General features: G+C 39.9%; 1 protein-coding gene across 1 annotated transcript in view; it reads left to right on the top strand.

Annotated features, from left to right (window-relative positions):
• The window catches only part of KCNK13 (potassium two pore domain channel subfamily K member 13), a 53,222-nt gene extending 36,680 nt beyond the window's left edge, over nucleotides 1–16,542 (top strand). Inside the window, exon 2 of the mRNA XM_071426635.1 lies at nucleotides 7,753–16,542. Coding sequence (XP_071282736.1) covers nucleotides 7,753–8,645 — 893 coding nt within the window. The 3' untranslated portion in view covers nucleotides 8,646–16,542. The remainder of the gene's footprint in view (nucleotides 1–7,752) is intronic.
• Nucleotides 16,543–18,948: the final 2,406 nt, after the last annotated feature.

Here is an 18,948-nt window from a genome sequence, read left to right as displayed (position 1 = left end):
CAGGCTTTGCTTCATATTTGTAGTCCCTGCAGCACCTGCTTGAGTACTATGACTTTTTTTTCCATTTTTCTTAACTTTTTGGGGCTTTCTATCAGTCTCCAAGAAACTAAAGCAGTATCTGTACTGGTTTTATGCCATGGTCTTTTGGTCTATCTTTTAGTTTGATGTATCCAAGCATCAGGCCAAACTAATTTTCTGGATGAGGTTTTTATTTCCTGGGAAGTAATGATGCTGAGGCCCTTGGCACATGGTGGTTCTGGTAGCAATGGCTACCAAACTTCCTCTCTGACATCCAGATAAGGCTTGAAATTGGTTAGGAAAATGTAATCACACACAAACACACCTGCACATATACTCCTTCTTCAACTTATCAAAAATAAGTTCTTATCTGTGTCCAACTTCCTTACAGTCTGTAATACTGCAGATTTATTTTTTTTTACTTTTCTTTTTTGAGCTTAATACTCACAGCTGAGATATTTTTGCTTCAGTTGAATCACAAGTGACATTGTTGCTTAAAATTGTTGGTATATAAAGCCAGAGAAGAGCTTTAATTTTACAAAATCTGCTACACTGAGATGCTGCTAACAGTATGTCCCCAAGCTCAGGTTACCAAGAGGATTCAAGCAGGCACCACTTGTTTTTTCCCCTGAGGGGGCCAAAAAGCCTGCCTTATTTCCCATAGTTTTACCCCTAAATGAGAAGAAATGCTGAAACTTTATTCCAGAGAAAAGCTGTATGTGTCAGCAATAAAGTAACAATAAGCAATTTTAAATCAACCTTTGAAAATTCTTGAAATACAGGCAGCTTTGTACGATTTAAAAAGGAAAATTTTAGAGTAGATGAACTTACAGCTTAATGAGTACACAGTATTATGTTCCTATTCCATAATAGTTGGGGTTATTATGTTTACACAGACCGAATGACTGCAAACAAACCCTTGAAACAGTGTTAATTGGATTCACAATTCAGATAAACTATTATCCTGCCAAGATGAATTAGGGTTTGAAGTTACTGCTATTTGTTAGTAAGGTAGACTATTCAACAGAAATGTTTCTATTCAACAAAAAAGAAGGTTTCTATATATGTATATATATCTGACTCAGATGTAATTTTGTATATTTTTCAGTTATGAACCTTCTCCACAGAACTACCACTTGTCAGTATTACTGTGCCCATACCAAGGCAGAAGCTGTTAAGCACATTTGAGCACAGGATTTCAGGTTGTCTTGGAGCCAGGCACAAGTGCTTTTTCATACAACATGCTAAAATGAAAATATGATTGAATATTAAATACAAAAAATGTACTTAATATTCAAGGTACACTATTTAATTAGATAAATGTTTATATGTTTTAAAGTTAAATAAAAGCCTTTAAATCACTGTTCACAAATTATGAAGTTTGAAAATAGTAATAAGGTATTTCAAAACTGAACTTTGTTCCATCCTGATAGTAACACAAATGCTGTACAGAGGTACAAATCTATCTAGGGGTAATGGAAAGGCACTAGACCTAGCACCTCCAGCATCAAAAACTACATAAAAATTATAAACAGAAACATGAAGGTAGGCATAAAACATTTATAGATTGAATTTATGATCACACAGAAGCTGTAACTAGGCTGTGTACATTTCTTATAGAAGACCTTGTGTGAATTTTAAATAAAATATAACCTAAACTATATAAAACAGAATGGCAAGGTTTCCTTAATTTATCTTATGTGAAAATCTTGCAATGACTAAAATGTCTATTGAAACTGATTTTTTGATGACATTGTTCATTTAATGTTGTCCCTTTAGCATTCCTTCTGCTTATGTCTTTTAAATTTCTTAACATCGGAAACTTCTTTTAAGGTAGGTTTCTGTTCAAGGCAGAACATGCAGTTTCCATATGTGAGATGAGAGAAGGGCAGTAACAGGCATCCAGCTCTCCAGAGAGGGTTTAACAGTGACTCTCTGTGAGCTGAACTTTGCTTGTTAAATAGAGACTTTGCCTCACACATTAACACAAAACCAGTTTTTCTTATGCCTTGCAGAACAAATCAGTGAAAGCCCAAGGTTTTGCTATTTCTAACCTTGAAGTCCCATTTACACTTGATGTGACACCAACCTGCACCTGTGTCACAGGGTTGGTTTACAGAAGCCTTTTCTCAGAGGGAAAGAAATGTTGTGCCCAAGCTGTTACACAAGGCTCCTGTCCCAGTGATAGCACAGACCAAGCATGGCATCCATGCAGTCCTCAAATCATTATCTCCAGCCTCCCTGAAACAGTGTCCAGAGTGCTGTCTGTCAGCACTCTGTGATGAGTCTCCAAACAGGTTAGAGAGGGAAAAAGATCTCATATAGGTATAGTTTCATCAAGACATCCTACACCATTAGTTCCAGCATCTCTGTTTGTGCTTTTGGAATGGACTGAACCCTGCCAGGAGGTCTGCAGGAGGTTACATCCCTCTCATCCTGCCTGTGCATGGCACAGCAGGTGCACTCTGACACAGATGGAAGCAGCTGCAGCAGCACTCAGGGCAGGTCCCAGGTCTCCAAGCAGCTGAGCACTCATCACAGCAGTCTGCAGTTATGACTCAGCTCAAGTAGCCCAGGAGACATTTCCAGGTTTTACAGCTCTGGAGTGCTGGAGATGCTGGGCAGGAGGTGCAGAGGTTGCTCAGGCAGACAAATCTGGGAGCAGAAGGCATAGAGCACAAAGGAATGCTGTTATAGCCATGTGTCCCTGCCTCCCTGGGCAGGATGAGTCTTTCCCCACCACTTAGCCATCTGCACAAGAAAACAGCATTGGCAATTAAATAAATGGCACCACATCCCAGACTGTCCTGATAAAATATTATTTTGTCAAATATTTTTTCCATTAAAGGAAAGTTTCATGGCTAGCTCATTCTCCCTTCCTCATAAGAAACAAGATCAATATGTTGAAATTAATGTTTAAGACAACATGCATGGATGTATGTCTCACTAGCCAGCTGCACAGTTCAGATGCTGATCTTCCACTGATGGGAAATCAGAGGTGCCTGCATGCATGTGTGTGCGTGTGCACTTTTCTGCATAGACTTAGCAAAATCAACAACACTAAAGATGTTTTCTCATATCAGAAATTGGACCTAAGTGCAGGTTTGTTACCATCAGGTAGCTGTGACAGCACCATGCCTGCTTCCATCAATGTGGCTTCTCATGCAGTGGAAGTCTTCACAGAAATGAGTCTTTTTCTTCTCTTTCTGGGAAGGACTTAATGTCCTCCTTCCTTTCTTGAACAGGACACTTTTACAAGCTTGCTGACATAGCAGTGTCATGAAGGCAGTGATGTGACAAGATTTGAGAGCCCTTTAGCTGTTCCTACAGGAGTCTCTACAGGGGAGAATTACTCCAGCAGAAGTAGTCTTGTCAGGAGTACTTATCCTGGTCAGCGAGCACCAGAGGAGGCTATCATGGGAGAAGTGAATTTTGCCAAAGTATTGGTGTCTGCACACTGTTGGAACAGTGCGAAGTACAGGACATTTTCTCAACTAAGTCTTTGAGGTACAGCTTCTCCTAGAGTTATTTCGTCTGTCTCTTTTAGAAGCACAAAACATCCTTATGTAGAAAGTTCAGTACAGAATGTGTCTGAAAAAAGAGGGTCAGCATCTTTGCAGGTATTTAAGTCTTCCTGTATTTCTCTTTACTAATTACTATTTTCTTGATTTTTTTTTTCACTGCAGTTGAAACTCTTTGTCCTATTTAGTTTGGTTCACACCTATCATGAACCTCAATTATTATCTATTGTCTATTTCACTGGAAATTAATCATTTCTCCAATGAGTGTCTAAACTGAACTGACAGAAAAAAAGAAATAAACTACATTAGGAGTACAGACACCACATCACAAAAAGCTGTCATTGTAGGCTAAACTGGAACCTGGTTTTTATTGATATTTATATTTCTAACATCACAATGACTCATTGTTGCCCCCTCTTTCTACCTACTTCCTCTTTGTGGGAAGGGCGGGAGCAGTGAACTGCACACATTCAGAAAAGAAATGAGACCTATCAGAAAAGAGAGATATTTTTCAGAAAATAGAAAGACCCAATTGCATGATCTAAAATTAACTGTGAAATCTCTATGTCTGTCCCAGTCTCCCTACTCACAAACTATTTGGGGCGCCCTGGGCTTCATTCTTGAGGGATTAGGAGTGATGAACAATTTCTCATACTTTTTCATGGCACCAGTTGCACCAGGAAATGAAGTTTTAATTAATGTAACCTGTGAATGTCAGGACATCCAGAATTAAAACACAAAATGCCAAACCATGTGTCACCAGGCAGAGGGAGATGAGTGTGGATAATGACCCATGAGAAACACTTACAGCAGCTGGTAGCACTGGAGCAGTTTGCAGCAGAAAAGATGAAATTACCTAATATTGGCCAGGAATAGGCAGTTGATGCCTTTTCCTCTTGTTTGATTTCAGTATAATCTTTTTACTGTTAGATTGAGATTAATACTTGCTTGATGTTATTCACTGTTTGCTGTTGGAGAATTCTGCTTTAGGAGAACTTCCTGTTGGACCTCAGTCCTTCTTATCAAACTGGCTATTGATAAGAAATACAGCTGCTCACTTTTCTCCATTTATACCCAGTACTTCAAGAAATAATGACAAGTGATTATATTATACTGTTGATGTGATTTCCCTTATAAGTTGTTTGGTTTTTTTTAATATATCCACACAATATAACCAGAACACACAGGTGAAGTTTAGAGTGCTTTGCAGCACCAGACTTCATAACAGAAATTTTGCTGCCATAACAAAATCTAAAGATTTGTTTTCCATGGGAGGTGTGCAGTGCTTAGAAAAATTTCGCTGACTCTACTTGGAATTAAATTTCCTCCAGCTTCTAATAAAGTAGATCTGCTACAGAGAAGTTCAAAATTAATATGAATATTCACCAAAAAGCCCCAGAATTCTTGCTTAAGCAATAGGTAAAAAAAGCCAAAACACAATATTTGGAGAAAAATTGAAGCTTAAGGAATCTACTTGGTCAGTTCAGCTGAATATTAAGAAAGATTATACTAATTTATAGAAGTCAATGGATCATGGGACAGAGGCAAATCAGTATCATACCGATTTCAAAATAGGATCCTGAAATTTTTACTAAGAATGCTGCCTTCATTGCTGGGCTGGTGAAGTTAGGATTTGTCATGCATTTCTATCAATAGTGCCACTGCAGACATGTCAAACAATTGATTGAAACACTTTTTAGTACCTTTAAAACATTTTATTTTCCCAACTAAGAATGATCTGATTTCCACTTGATTAACTATAATCTCAATTGCTACTTGAAACAGTGCTTTCGAGAAATGTCACCCAGCCTGTAAAATAAAAATCACTAAACTTAATCAGCATTCTCTCCTATCATAAAATCACCAGCATTTTTTTCTGCAGTTGTGTCTTTTTATTTCTTCATCACAAGAAGCAATTTTGCACTTTCAAGTAGTCTCCAAGTGTCAGCTGCTGCTTTTATTTCCTCTTTTATATGATTTCACAAGTTCATTTGCTTCCCAATCTGCAATGTAATTTCTTGCTCCTTCACTGTTGGGCTCTTTGGGTCACATTGGTGCTCTAATTGCTCACTAAGTCATTTATTCATAATTCACCATGATTCCCTGGAATGCCTATTGAATGTCTTTGTAAAGCCTTTGCTAGTGGGTAGCAGGACAAACCCAGCAACAAAAGCCAGTCAGCTAAAGAAACAGCTGGAGGAGTTCAGGCTCTGGCCATGATGCCAGAGGCAGGATCCGGAGAGCGACCTGTGGGAAGGAGCCCAAAGACATAAAACTGCCTCTGGGAGCATGAGCCTTTCTCTTTCCAGGGCATTTGCTTTATGCTTAGGAGAGGCCTGCCAGTACCAAAATGCTGTTAACCCTGTGCCAGGGGCTCCCCACCTTTCCATCCCTGCCCAGCATACAGCTGCTTCCATTTTCAAGGAAAAGGCTATGGCAGGGACATGGCAGCTCCTCACTTCCCTCCCCACAACTTCTTTGGGCAGATCTCACCAGCTGCTGAGATTTCCCTTGTCCATTGTTTTTTTGTGTCTGTCCACAGGGTGGAGGTCATGACTTGCATATAAGCCAGCCTGCACTGAAAATAAGCATTAAAAACTACAATTATAGTAGTTATGATCAAGCCATGGAACAGAAAGGGAGGGTGGAAAGCAAGAGGAAATATTTGAGTGCCAAGGGCAACAACAGGAAAAAGTTCTTGTCGTGAAGAACTTTTTGTCTGTGGTTTGTCACTTGTCATGTTGCTTTCCACACCACAGAGCTGCAGTCCAGCTCTCCCTAGCACAGAAATTTAATGAGGAGGCTGGAGCCTCTGGTAGGGCCACTTGGTGTTTGGTTGTGGATGCAGGCAGAAGTGCAGTGCAGACTCTGGAGAGCCCAGGCTTGGAGCTGTTGTTAGTGGGGCTGGAGGGGTGAGAGTAAGGGCTGACATTCCACAGTGTGGCAGGGCCAGTGTTAGAGAGGAATCTGTGCTGGCAGCAGGTTGCCAGTGAAGAGAGGAGAGGCGCAGTTCGGCACTGTTGGACACATGGTCTTTTCACATTGCTCTTTTCTTGTCTTTGAAGTACAAATGTGTCATACTGACTATACTTTCCTTTGTTTCTCAGAGCCTATGTATTTATTTCATACTTGGCATCTCATAGTTACAAAGAGAAATAAAAAATCCTGTGATTTTTTTCTTCTGTCAACAAAAATGTTTTTGCTTAGTTGGTCAGTTATGTAGTCCTTTAATAATCTTAATAAAACACCAGCAAAGATTTGTCATGAGTGTTACTCCAATTTGCTCAGTGATGTTCTGGACATTTTGCTATTCTTTAATAATATCTTATTAAAGCAAGATTATCTTACCAACAGATTTAACCAAAATAAAATTACTATTTTCAGGCTTTAGCATGGGAAGTATATGAGAGTAGACTGAAGCACCCTGGTCCAAGAAATCCCATTACAGGGAATCAGACCAGAGGAGACTTTTGATAAGATCCACATGCAGACTTGAGCTGTGGAGTGGGACACAGAGAAATAGAAAAATTTCAGCAATGCTGATTTTAAAAGGGTTTGATAATGACTGACAGACAGCAAAGTCAGATACAGGGCATCTTTAACTCCTACTGGGACACTCATGATGATCCTGTCAGGGGCTGTCACCTGGGGTGTGCTCCCAGCCTGGGCTTCCACAGCCAGGCTACAGTGGGTGCTGAGTGCTGGGTGATGTGCCACCTGCACTACCACCAGGAGTCAAGTTAGCCTCAGAGAAATTTCACTTTGTGTTCCAAAGATTTGGTGCAGATGGATCTCTGGAAGGCAAGAGGCCCCCCTGGGACAGAGCCATGGTGCAGGAAACCATCAGACAGAAGAAAGCAGCTGCAATAACCCCAAAGCCTGGAAGCAATCCAAAGCACAAAGAGAGAAAGAGTGAACCTAGCAACCAGACCAAAATTCAGGCCTCCTCTAAACTCTCTTTTCGTGTCCATGTGTTTTGTTCTGCTTTTTGTTTCATTCTAATTCTGGAGGAAATGCTGGCATGTGTTCCTTCCCCTTACAGCTCAGACTTAGTCAAGCACAAGTGGGTGACATCTGGGGAGAATGTATTTTTTCTCAAAGCTGAGTTGTACCACAAGGATTTGCTACCAGTTCATCCATCTTGCACGTGATGAAAGTCCTAACATGGTACCTACAGATTTATTTTTTCCAACTGTTCTTTTTTGTCTTCCAGGGTTTGGTATGACCACCCCAGCCACCGTTGGAGGCAAAATTTTTCTGATATTTTACGGCCTTATAGGATGTGCAGGGACCATTTTGTTCTTTAACCTGTTCCTGGAACGCTTGATCACTGTCATAGCTTACGTCATGAAGTCCTGCCACGAGAGACAGCTGAGGAGGAAAGGGGTTCTCCCTCACAACGGCCGCCGGGGCTCGGGGAGCTCCGAGGTGGACAGCCTGGCGGGCTGGAAGCCCTCTGTGTACTATGTAATGCTGATTCTATGTGTAGCATCCCTCATCATTTCCTGCTGTGCCTCTGCAATGTACACACCGATTGAAGGGTGGAGTTACTTTGATTCACTTTACTTCTGCTTTGTGGCCTTCAGCACCATTGGTTTTGGTGATCTGGTCAGTAGCCAGAACGTCAGGTATGAGAGCCAAGGCCTTTACCGCTTTGGCAACTTTGTCTTCATACTCATGGGGGTGTGCTGCATCTACTCCTTATTTAATGTGATCTCTATTGTCATCAAGCAGTCCATAAACTGGATATTAAAGAAATTGGCCTGCAAGTGCTGCCACAGGTGCCAAAGAAGATTATTTCGTTCACGGAGGAACGTGGTGATGCCGGGAAATGTGCGCAGCCGGAGGAACATCTCCATTGAGACCGACGGTGTCAATGAGAGCGACACGGACGGACGCCGTCTGTCAGGGGAGATGATCTCCATGAAAGACTTCCTGGCCTCCAATAAAGTCTCACTGGCCATCATGCAGAAACAGCTGTCAGAAACTGCTAATGGGTATCCAAGGCAAATAAGCTCTAACTCAAAACAAAACGGATTCTCTGGTGGGGTAGGAGCCCTAGCAATTATGAATAACAGACTGGCAGAGACAAGTGTGGATAGGTAAAATAATGACAGTAATAGCAGTGAAACAGTGTGAACCATTTCAACAGGTATTGAAACAACATGAATCAAGTGAAATAGCTAGGGAGAGAGCACCACCTGAGGGTGGGATCATGTGAAGAGCATACCTCCTGATGGAAGACCTCTTGACTCTTTTGGGGGCTGTCATCTAATGTTTTTGCATTGTACCAGTCCCAACTCCTCAAGCAGGTTACTGCAGGAGGATTTTAATTTAGCCTTCAGATAAAATTTCTATGTTCTGTTGTTCTCCATTATGTGACATACAGATTTCAGGATAAGAAATCTGTGGGATGAGAAGAAACCAAGTGTGTCTACGGAACACATTCTTAATAGAGATTGTTTAGAGCTCTCTGTCTTACTCTCATCATGCCTGTTTCCTGGAAGTGACTTATCTGAGACCAAAAGATGAATCAGCCTTTGTGATATTGCAGATCTAATTTAATGGAAAATAGTATGAAAGTTGGTAGGTATATTCTGGAGCTATTGTAGTGTGAATGGGGAGAGAATTTTGCCTTTAAAATTTATTTAGTCTTTCCTATAATAGGATACTGTCAAAAGTGATAGAATAAAAACTTATCCTACTTTTGTTTTCTTCATTTTCAAAACATGGTTCTTTTCCAAGGATACTTTTTCTTCTAGAGTTGAATCACTGTGGCTTTCTGCTTCAAAAATGTCAAATTAAATTGAAAATTGACATACTGATGAGTGGTATGAATTATTCCACAATAGCAATCAAGGACTTTCCAAATTTCTGTTCATATTTGCCTCAATTGTGACTGAAGCATCAGCATCTGTAATGCAACTAGTAACTGAGTTTACACAACAGGCTTTAGTATGCAATTAGATTGCTATGCCAGCATCCAGAGTGTTATTATAAATGACTGTGATCACAGAATCACTTTGGCAGTGTCCTTTTTCTCTTTCGTGTAACTCTGTCATTCTTCATCTGTTTCCCTGGCTTTCAGTGATAATAATGACAGTGTCTTGATTAGGGAAATAGAAAATGTTTTAATTCCTTGTTTTTCTCAATGAAATGCTCTGAGTGCTCATTATGACTAGAAAGGAAATTTCAATGAGAAGAATAATAACAGTGAGAAGATCATGAAAAGAGGAAAAGAAGTGATCTTAAATGACAATGAAATCATCCTTTGTATTAGGTAGCTAGAGAAATAAGGAATTAAATTAACATAAATTCTAGCAAAAATTTAAGGAAGACTGGGCTGAATTCCTGGCTCTCCTTTAAACTTGCAACACATTAAAGCTAAACAGTATACAAGAGTGTAAATAAGCAGAACTGGTCACAAAGGACCCCATCTCCTGGAAAGAGTAGTATATGCATCAGGACTAAATGTTTTCTCACAGCTGGAAAGTCTTTCAGAATACTGCAATATTAGGAAATTTAGAACATCATTATGTGGTTCTCTCATATGGAACAGTGCAGATAGCCTTTTCAGTCTCATTTGTGTTAGGAGTTGATTCTTTTTCTTTATTCTGGTCTAAAGTTCTTTCACTTAGGTTTTTAATATTATAGAATAACATTTTTATACTCATTTTATCAATATCTGAACTTGAAAACAAAAGCTTGGAATCCTTTAATATAATAAGCTAACCCAAGATATTCAACAAATGTACTTAACTAGTGAAAAAATTGCAAGCTCTTTTGATGTTATTAGGGGTAAAAATCCTGATTTAAGTCAAATCCTGCTGTTCTTAATTACAAGGAAATCTTCAAATTGAAATCCAAATTCTGATATCTGTCAACTAATCTGTGCAGCAACGGAATAGTTTTAGCAGTATCCCTTCACATTTGCATCCATGTAAAATCTGAATCAGCTTCCAAACTTAAGTTTTGTGAGAAGTGCAGTTTTGTTTGGTTTTTTGGGGAGGGGGGTATGTTTTAGCAAAAATTGCTACTGAGCTATTTAAGATGAAATTATAATACCCAAGATCCATTACACTGTTACACTTTCTTTTTTTTTTTTTTTTAATCTCAAGGCCTTCTTTGTCTTAATCTCACTGAATAAAAATACTTGGCTATAAAAACAGAGAAGTACTGCTCTGTAGCCTTCTTTCCAAATTCATTCAGAAACACCTCTGTTCACTGCCTGTAAGCCTAAGATCTCATTGTTTTTGATGTATTTCTCTGCCAGCTAGCAGAAATAGTATAGGATTTAACCCATTGCTTCAGCAGTCATTAAGAGGGTCTTCAGATGGTTTCAAGACATGAGACAGTTGTATTGCTCTGTTCCACTCTTTCTGGTAACAAGTGCTGGTTTCTCATCACCACAGAGGAATCTTTGTCAGCTATTTTCAATAAGTCTGAACACATCTATGGTTATAAAAGCAAGGGACTAATAGTCTTTATCCAAGAGACTTGACAAGGCTGTGAGGGATCTTTGGTGTACACTAGCTCTGTTTTCATTGATCAGCCCTGACCTTCTGCTCACTCAAGCACTGCCTTCCTCATGGCCCAAGCCTGCCAGGTGCAAGATCTCTGCACTGGTTTTGTGGTTGGGTTTCATGTCCACTGAAGGTAGTGAGGGAATAGCTGCACTAATCATCTCTATACAGATGTCAATTGCCAGAGATGAGGGACCAGCATATTCTATCCCTGTGTCATCTTGTACCATGACATCATCCTGTCCCTAAGAGTCCTCTCACTTTGTCATTGAGTTCCCCTTACAGCAGCCACACTCAACATTGAATGAGGTAACTTTGCCAAGGAGACTGTAGAATTCTTAAAGAATATCTCTGGATAAACAAGACTTTTAAGATCAGAGAGAGAAATTTCTGGCTACAGTCCCATGGTATTACAGTTGTTTTAGTAAAGGCCTTGAAGAGAGAAATCTCCAAAAGCTCTGATTATAATGAGCTATAATATTATAGTTTAATATCAAGATATTAATTTTAATAAAGATATTAAAGATAATAAAACATGTGGAGATACAGATGTACACATACCAAAAGAAGAGCAGAATTTAACACAGGAGTGACAAATGCCCACCCTCTATGAAAAGTAAATTACAATAAAAATTCAGATAACATCATATTCCTTGCATTACTTTTAAAAGTAGCAATGAGGAATTAAAGGAAATAGTCAGGAATCTATTTTTAAAGCTGTGCAAATTTTAATGCCAGATTGCTTAACACTAAAATCTCAGTCAACAAGAGAGAAACCTGTTTTCAAAAGTACTGAGTTTCTCTATTGCCTGCCATGAATTTTCATGGTGGCCATTGAGATATAGGGATGAGGTTTTTAAGGCAAAAATGCTTAGAGGGAAACCTTGGATGCATTGAGATTTTGCATCTGCACTTTAAAAGGTCAGGAGTACTGCTAAAATCAGTGGGTTAAACTGCAGGTTGCAGCCAGGCTGAAACTGAAAGTCCTTAATGGAGTAATCTGCTGAAATATAACCTTATCATTATGCCACAACTTAGTAATATCATTATTGAACACTATAATTATTTTACATTGAAAGGAAATATTTAGTGCTAACCAAAATACAATCAAATAAAAGTAAAGGTAGCTCTAAGGGTTTTCTGTCTTGTTTAGGTTTTATAAAATGTGTGCATCAGGCACTTTGCTGGTAGGTGGGTGTCAAAGCAGTTACATTCATTTATCTCCATGAAGGACATGGGCTGCTTTTTGCAAGGACATGAATAGACTCTTCAAAGGCATTTAATTCTTGCTGGAAGTCAATTAACTTCCCACCACACACCGACTTTCAGTAGAAGTCAGGTACCTGATTCCCTTAGGCAGTTTCAGAATCCCAGCCATGTATTAGGTTTTGAATCTAAGATGACCTGAAAAGTTCAAACTGTTGGAGCAAAGTTTCAGTGCTGCAGCACTCTAATAGCTGAATTAATTTATCTAAAAGCATTTTATGGTGAAAGCTTTGCATCAACCAAATAACACAAACAATGTTTAAATTTTGTTTGATTTAATCTTGGCCTCTGTCAGTTTAAATTGTATTTGACACATTTACAAATTGAAGAGCAAAGAGAAAGTTGGGCTAGGTATAAAAAAAATAAAGCAGCTACATTTCTCTGACTGAATTGATCAAGAGAAAGAGGTTAGGTTGGGAAAAGAGTTTCTTGATTAATATTATATTTGAATCAACTTTATCTGGAGGTGGAGGATATTTAGTTGTTTGGATGACTCCTCTCCAACAGCTGTGGAAGTAGAACTCTTTGTGTGACCCCCTGATATCCCTACTCTGGGAACAGAAGCTGAGTGAGCCTTAGCTTAGAGAAGGGTCAGCATTTCCAAGCAATACAGCTGGAATCTTCTGTTGTTTTAATTTAGGCTACTAACACTGGGCTAACACAGCACTTTCTTAGATCCTTGAAGAAATAGTACAGTTATTTTATCTAATTTCATGTACAAGCTGTGGAGAATCAACAAGTGTTTTCTTTCCCCTGGGCAGAAAATACTGCCAAATACACAAGTACAATGTGTCTGTTTGAGAATGTTCACAGTATTTTTTGCTTAATCCAGGAAATAAGAATATAATCCCTTCCCTACTCCTTATTTTCCAAACATCTATGGGCATTGGCAACAATATCTACTCAATACTCTGCTTATTACTTGAAAGGTCACATTTCACTAGGAAAATGAAAGCCATTGTTCATCAAGGTGGACCAACATAGTCTTATTTTTTATTAGATTTAAGAGAAGTTGTGACCACAAAGAAGGACTCTTCATATCCAAGTAGTCGGAAGCTTTTTGATATAGCCTGTTAGAGCTGTTTTATGTCAAACCACACAAAACCCACATGACTGCAAACTTATAAGAGCATAAGTAAGTCTAAGAACAACCTTATACAAAAAACACACTATGTTATATTTTGATTTTTTTCAGTTTCATTCTAATATATGTCTTCAGTTTTCATTATTTTTAATTATTTGTGATAATAGAATAAATATAAATTTGCAAAGATTTTGAGAGGCACAATAGTGAGATATGTTTTAAATGAAATATTATTCTCCACAGGCTGTCTAGCTTTCTATAAAGGGGAAGTTTGATGAAAGGCAGAATCAACTCTTTCCAGGCAAGGGTGCAATTTCTGGACTCAAATGGATTTCCTATTAGGTACATACAGAAGCTCCCAGAGGGGCAAGATGGCTTTGTTTTCACAAATGTTATCTTTCAAAATGCTTTTCACAGCTATTCCCCCTTGTAAAGCCATAGAACACTGTCAGTGTTTTCTGTTTGTCTTATCTTAGAAAATGTAACCTTGCTTTTTCCATATCTTTAGAAGAAAAAGATTCACATGAAGAAAAATAAAAATGACCTTACATAAACTTTACATGTATTGCTTGGAGCTGCAGAAATCCTTCTCTTTATCCTAACTCAAGTTTACATCAGAGTAATTTCTCCAGCTCACCAAAGAGGTTTGGTCTTATTAGTCAGTAGTCACAGCTCAAGTGAAAGAACTTTTATTTGTTCACCTGTTAAATGAGGCAATGAGCTGATGGTCTGAGCAGTGGGTGCTGTTCTAGGTTTGTTAGCATGCAAAAGGCTGGAATCACCATTGTTCTCATTTCTGCAATGGTCAGGGAGACACTGAGTAGTGTCCAGAAGAGTCCTTACTGCTGCAGTAGCAGCAATTGCTGGCCATTAACCTCTGGGTGTCCTGCTGTCTGCACTTAGTGCCCAGGGCCAGAACTAGACAGAGAAAATGCTGTCCAAAACCACCATTTCAGAGATGCACAGAATAATTTGCTATGGAAGATGCCTCTGGATGCCATCCTGTCACCCTTTTCCAAAGCAGGCCTAGCTAGTTCCTGCCCATCTGTAATTTCTGCATGATGCTTCTTCAGCACTCTGTTCACAGTGTCCTGACTGAGCAACACCCCTACCAAGAGAAAGTGACAGACCTTCCTCTGCACCATTACATTTGGGCAAATACTAGCTCTAAGTTAAACAAATTTCTTTGTAAATAGCATCCAGACTGCTGCTTTTCTCAGCCTCATAAGCAGCAGATGGGTGTTTTGATCCCTAGGTATCATTATTGTTGGCAGTCTTATTTGAGATGGCAGGGCCTGGAAAGGTCAGTCTGTCTGCAATAGGCTCCCAGGCAGGATCCTATTGGCAAGCAATTCATGGCACTTTGGCTCTACACATTGGATTTGGCTGGATTCAAGAATGGATTCTGCTCTGCTGAAACCAATGGAGACTTTGCTACTGGATTCTTTATCTGGCATTTTGCACAAGAATTAATTTCACTTTACAAAATAATCCAAAGAAATGTGACTAGCCTTTGTTTTTACCAACAGCTGTACAAATACCGGTTCTACTCATGCAGTGTTGTGTTCTGCAATAAGTTATTGCACAGGAACCATTTTTTGGTCTAAAAAATAATCATCTACTTCTTAAGAAGACCAATTTAAAATTGAAAGTACCCAGATTATTATCTCTAAGAATTGTTTGGTAGTCATTCATTTCATCAGCTGAAAAAACTCTAACAAATAACCCATTTTCCATGAAAATTCCTGTAGTTTTGCAAGGGTAAAGAAAGGAAGAGTTGCCCTGTGCTGACTGCTTGTGTCATCTTGTTCTTTCCCTCAGCTTTCTGTTCTCAGTCCTCACCTGCAAGACCTTTCTCCCTCTTTTTTTTTTTTGTTCTTTCCATTTACTTTTTTTCTTAGTTCACCAAATTCTTCTGTTAGCCAAATATACCATGGTACATGTACCACACAAAGCAAGTCAGGAGGAAAAGCAAGTGAGGCACAGAGAGTTCTGAATGCCCCATCAGCTGAGAAGGTGTCAAACAGAGCTTACACCTCCTCAGATTGCAGCATAGATGCAAAGGGTAAACAACAAGTGTTGTGATATTTTAGCATCTCTAAAAAAATGATCCCTTTAATCTGCCAGGATTTAACTTTGTTCATGGTTCTATCCTTGCCTTTCACTCTTTTACCTGCTTTGGATTCCTAAGGCTTTAAGGCCCTGTTCATGAACAACAGAAGCTACAGAAATGGTTCACCCTATTTGCAGAAGATTTGGTCCTTGTTTGGCACCATGTAATAGGTCTGTGCAATAGCAGGAATTAGAATCCACAAACCACAGCTCATGACGATAAGAAAACGGAGAATTTTGTGATTCTTCTAATGAATTTCCAGTGTTAGAGATTTCACAGTTGTCCCAGGCAACCTATTGCAAACCTATGGCAGAGCATCTTAATTTTAAACATTTTCCCGGGCACTAAATTTATCTCTCCCTTGCTACAGCTGAGGCACACTGTTTGCATTTGAGCCCTGCTGAATATGGAGAACAGAATATTCCCCCCCTTTTTGAAAGGAAGGTATTTCTTACAATATCTCATCTCAGTCTTTGCTATCTCAGGCTAGAAATGTCCCCTTCCTTATGTGACATTTTCTACCATTGCTCTACTGTGCTCCAGATTGTGTTTCATCTCTTGGTCACTTTTCCTTTCAAGTCCAGTGCTCAAAATGAGATACAGAGAGAGAAAATATATTATTAACAGAGCATGGAGCAGCACGATTATTTTCCTCATCTTGCTTACCTATCCTGTTCCTGTGTCTGGACTGGTGCTTGCTATTTTAAAACACTGTTGATTCATCTTCAGTTTTTCATATAATATCAATGCCAAATTCTTTTTTTTCAAAACTGTTACCTAAACTTTAGTGCTTCCAATTATGCAGGTGATTATTCCGATGTACAACTTTCATGGATTGTTATTGAGTTGCTTCTGGTTTTTCCAGATCTCTTTCCCATGTGCATATTGGTTTGAATCCTAGTCTTTCAGCATCTTTGCCACCCTGAGTGCCTGGAATCATCTTCAGACCTAAAATTGTGTCCTGTATTCCATCATCCAAGTTCGTAATAAAAACAGTGACTCACTATTTTTGCAAAACCGAGTCGATACTTTCTTCCTGTTTGAAACAAAACTATTGGTCTCTACCTACTGTTGTCTGAACACTGTTTCCCAATCAATTTTACACTCATTTGGTGTTAGTTTCATCAAGTGTAAATGACAGTAAGCTGCAATTGCAATATTTTTATCCCTGGCTGTCAGATATGAGCTAAAAAAGATTTAGGTTTCAGATCTCAAGGGAATTTGCACAACTGATTAGTTGATGGAAAAGTGGATAAATTTTAAAATTATACAAAAGTAAATCTTGATTTGCCAAATCTCCAACATAAAACGCCACTCTGTCCTTTTACAGTTGCATATTGTAAAATAGTTGTGTTCCCAGAGCTACAGAAATAGATGAAACTAATAGAAAGATCACCTGGAAGAATTCAGGCTGAAAAATACAAAAGTACTTTGGCAATAGATGGAAGGACTTAGGTTTGCTTTCACACATTGTCTTGGTTTGAAAGACAGATGTCTGCCAAGGGAAGGAACCTCCCTTGGAATGGAAAAAATCCCCTTCCCTCTGGATTACTGTAATTTTGAAATTAAGAGGCTGTCAGGCAAAGATATGGGGATAGGAATAACAGTTCTTTACGAGCGTGTGTATGTACATAACAAGGCGAACAAACAGCAACTATGGCAGCAACCACAAACCCAGCCAGGGACCCGGTGGAACCTCTTGGTGTGGCGCTGCCCTGTCCCTGCAGTTCTGGTCACAGCCAGCAGGGGCGCTGCTGGCTCCCGGCCGGGCAGGGCGGGCGCGATGATTCCCCCGCGCCGGCAGGGGGCGCTGCAGCGCGAGCGCGGCCTCCCTCAGGCGGCAATGGCCGCCGGGCTGGGTGGGAGGTGGGCTGCAGCAGGAACTGCGGAGAGACGGCTGGGACAGCAGGGGTGAGCAGGCCCCAGAGTAGCAAAGGAGATGTGTCAGAAACTCTGCAGCTGTAGCAGGAGACAGGGAGTGTCCCGGCAGGCACGGGGTGTGGGTTTGAGTGTAGCAAAAAAGCCCGAGACAGCAGCAGGAAGCAGCGGGGCTTGGCAGCAGCTCCTCCATAGCAGCTGCCACACGAATCAGGGAGACACCTCCTCTGGGAAGGGGGAGCAGGTTGGGGTCCTGGGTTTTTTCCCTAAGGTACCTGAATAGGTGGTGAGGGTCCCTTCCAGTCAGAATGGGTGTTAGGAAGGCCCCAGTTCAACAGCTGCTCTAATGAGCAAAGGCTCGCCCACGGTAGCAGAGTGGGATGAGAACAGCTCCATCATGGCAGCGAATCCTCTGGGCAGCACCCACAGACCGTCCGTGCCTCCTTCGATGTGGAAAGCGAGAGAGGGAAAGAAGCCCAGCCCATCACCACCCAGCCAAAATCGCCAGTATCTTTGCTTTTCCTAAGGGAGACCCCCACAGGTAAGAAAGTAACCACCTGTACCTTCTCCATCCTCTTCCTGCCAGTCACATCTTTTGCTCTCTTAAGAACAGTAGTTATTGTTTCTTAGCAACAGATGGGACAAAATTCCATGAGAGAAAGAAAAAAAAGTAAAAATACTAATCCCCAACACATGTGTAAAACACAGCATGTATTTCCATTCTGCTGATTAAAATCCATTTTAAAAAAGTCCAACATCAGCATGGAATATTTTTCCATAAATATTATTTTAAGTTTATATATAAAATCCTATTTGAAGTGGAATTATGCTAGACAAATTTAACCTTACTGGCTACAAGTACTGAAACACAAAACAACTATTTTTGTGTGTGTGACAAAAAGGTTTTTCAAGAATATTATTCCCTTGGTGTATCAGGCTGTTGATTATCTTTTTTCAAACATTGATCTCCTTAAAGAGAGCAGGAACTTGTGACCAGCAGATGATAGAAACCTCCTTGCTTCAATTCCCAAACAAACCTTGTGGATTTATAATGTACGTGCTGAATGTGAGGGAGTTCATTATTCATTAGTTTAAGGCACCTTGGCTTATCATCCAAGGAAGTACTCTTCTGACAGAAAAAAGAAGGTATTAAATGTACTTAGTGCCCATATCAGGTACCCATCATAAGCAAATCCTCCTTGCAGGAAAGCTGCCCTGAGCTAAGGCTTGCTGGAGGGAAGTTATGCTGCTCCCTCTCTGAACCCCGGAGAGTTACACATTAAATATACAAAATCAGCTTTGTATGAAACAGGTCAGTACAGTAAAGTCATCACTCTCTTGATTTTGATCAGCTTTGAATGGGCTCATGAGAGGAGTTGTAGCACAACTGTTTGGCAGCAGCAATAACTGCAGGAAGCAATTTCTGGCACAGAGCTAAATGGGGCCTCTGGAGGCAAATACAAGTCAATAATAATAATAACAAACAACAGAGACCATGTAGAACAGGACCACAGAAAGGAAAGTGATGAGATTTGACTAAACATA

Source organism: Agelaius tricolor, unplaced genomic scaffold (assembly GCF_023055355.1).
Source record: "Agelaius tricolor isolate 1412-34295 unplaced genomic scaffold, bAgeTri1.0.p SCAF_5, whole genome shotgun sequence".
In the NCBI taxonomy this organism is placed as follows: domain Eukaryota; kingdom Metazoa; phylum Chordata; class Aves; order Passeriformes; family Icteridae; genus Agelaius; species Agelaius tricolor.
The sequence above is the reverse complement of the archived record's forward strand: the minus strand, read 5'-3'. Positions and strand labels throughout refer to the sequence as shown.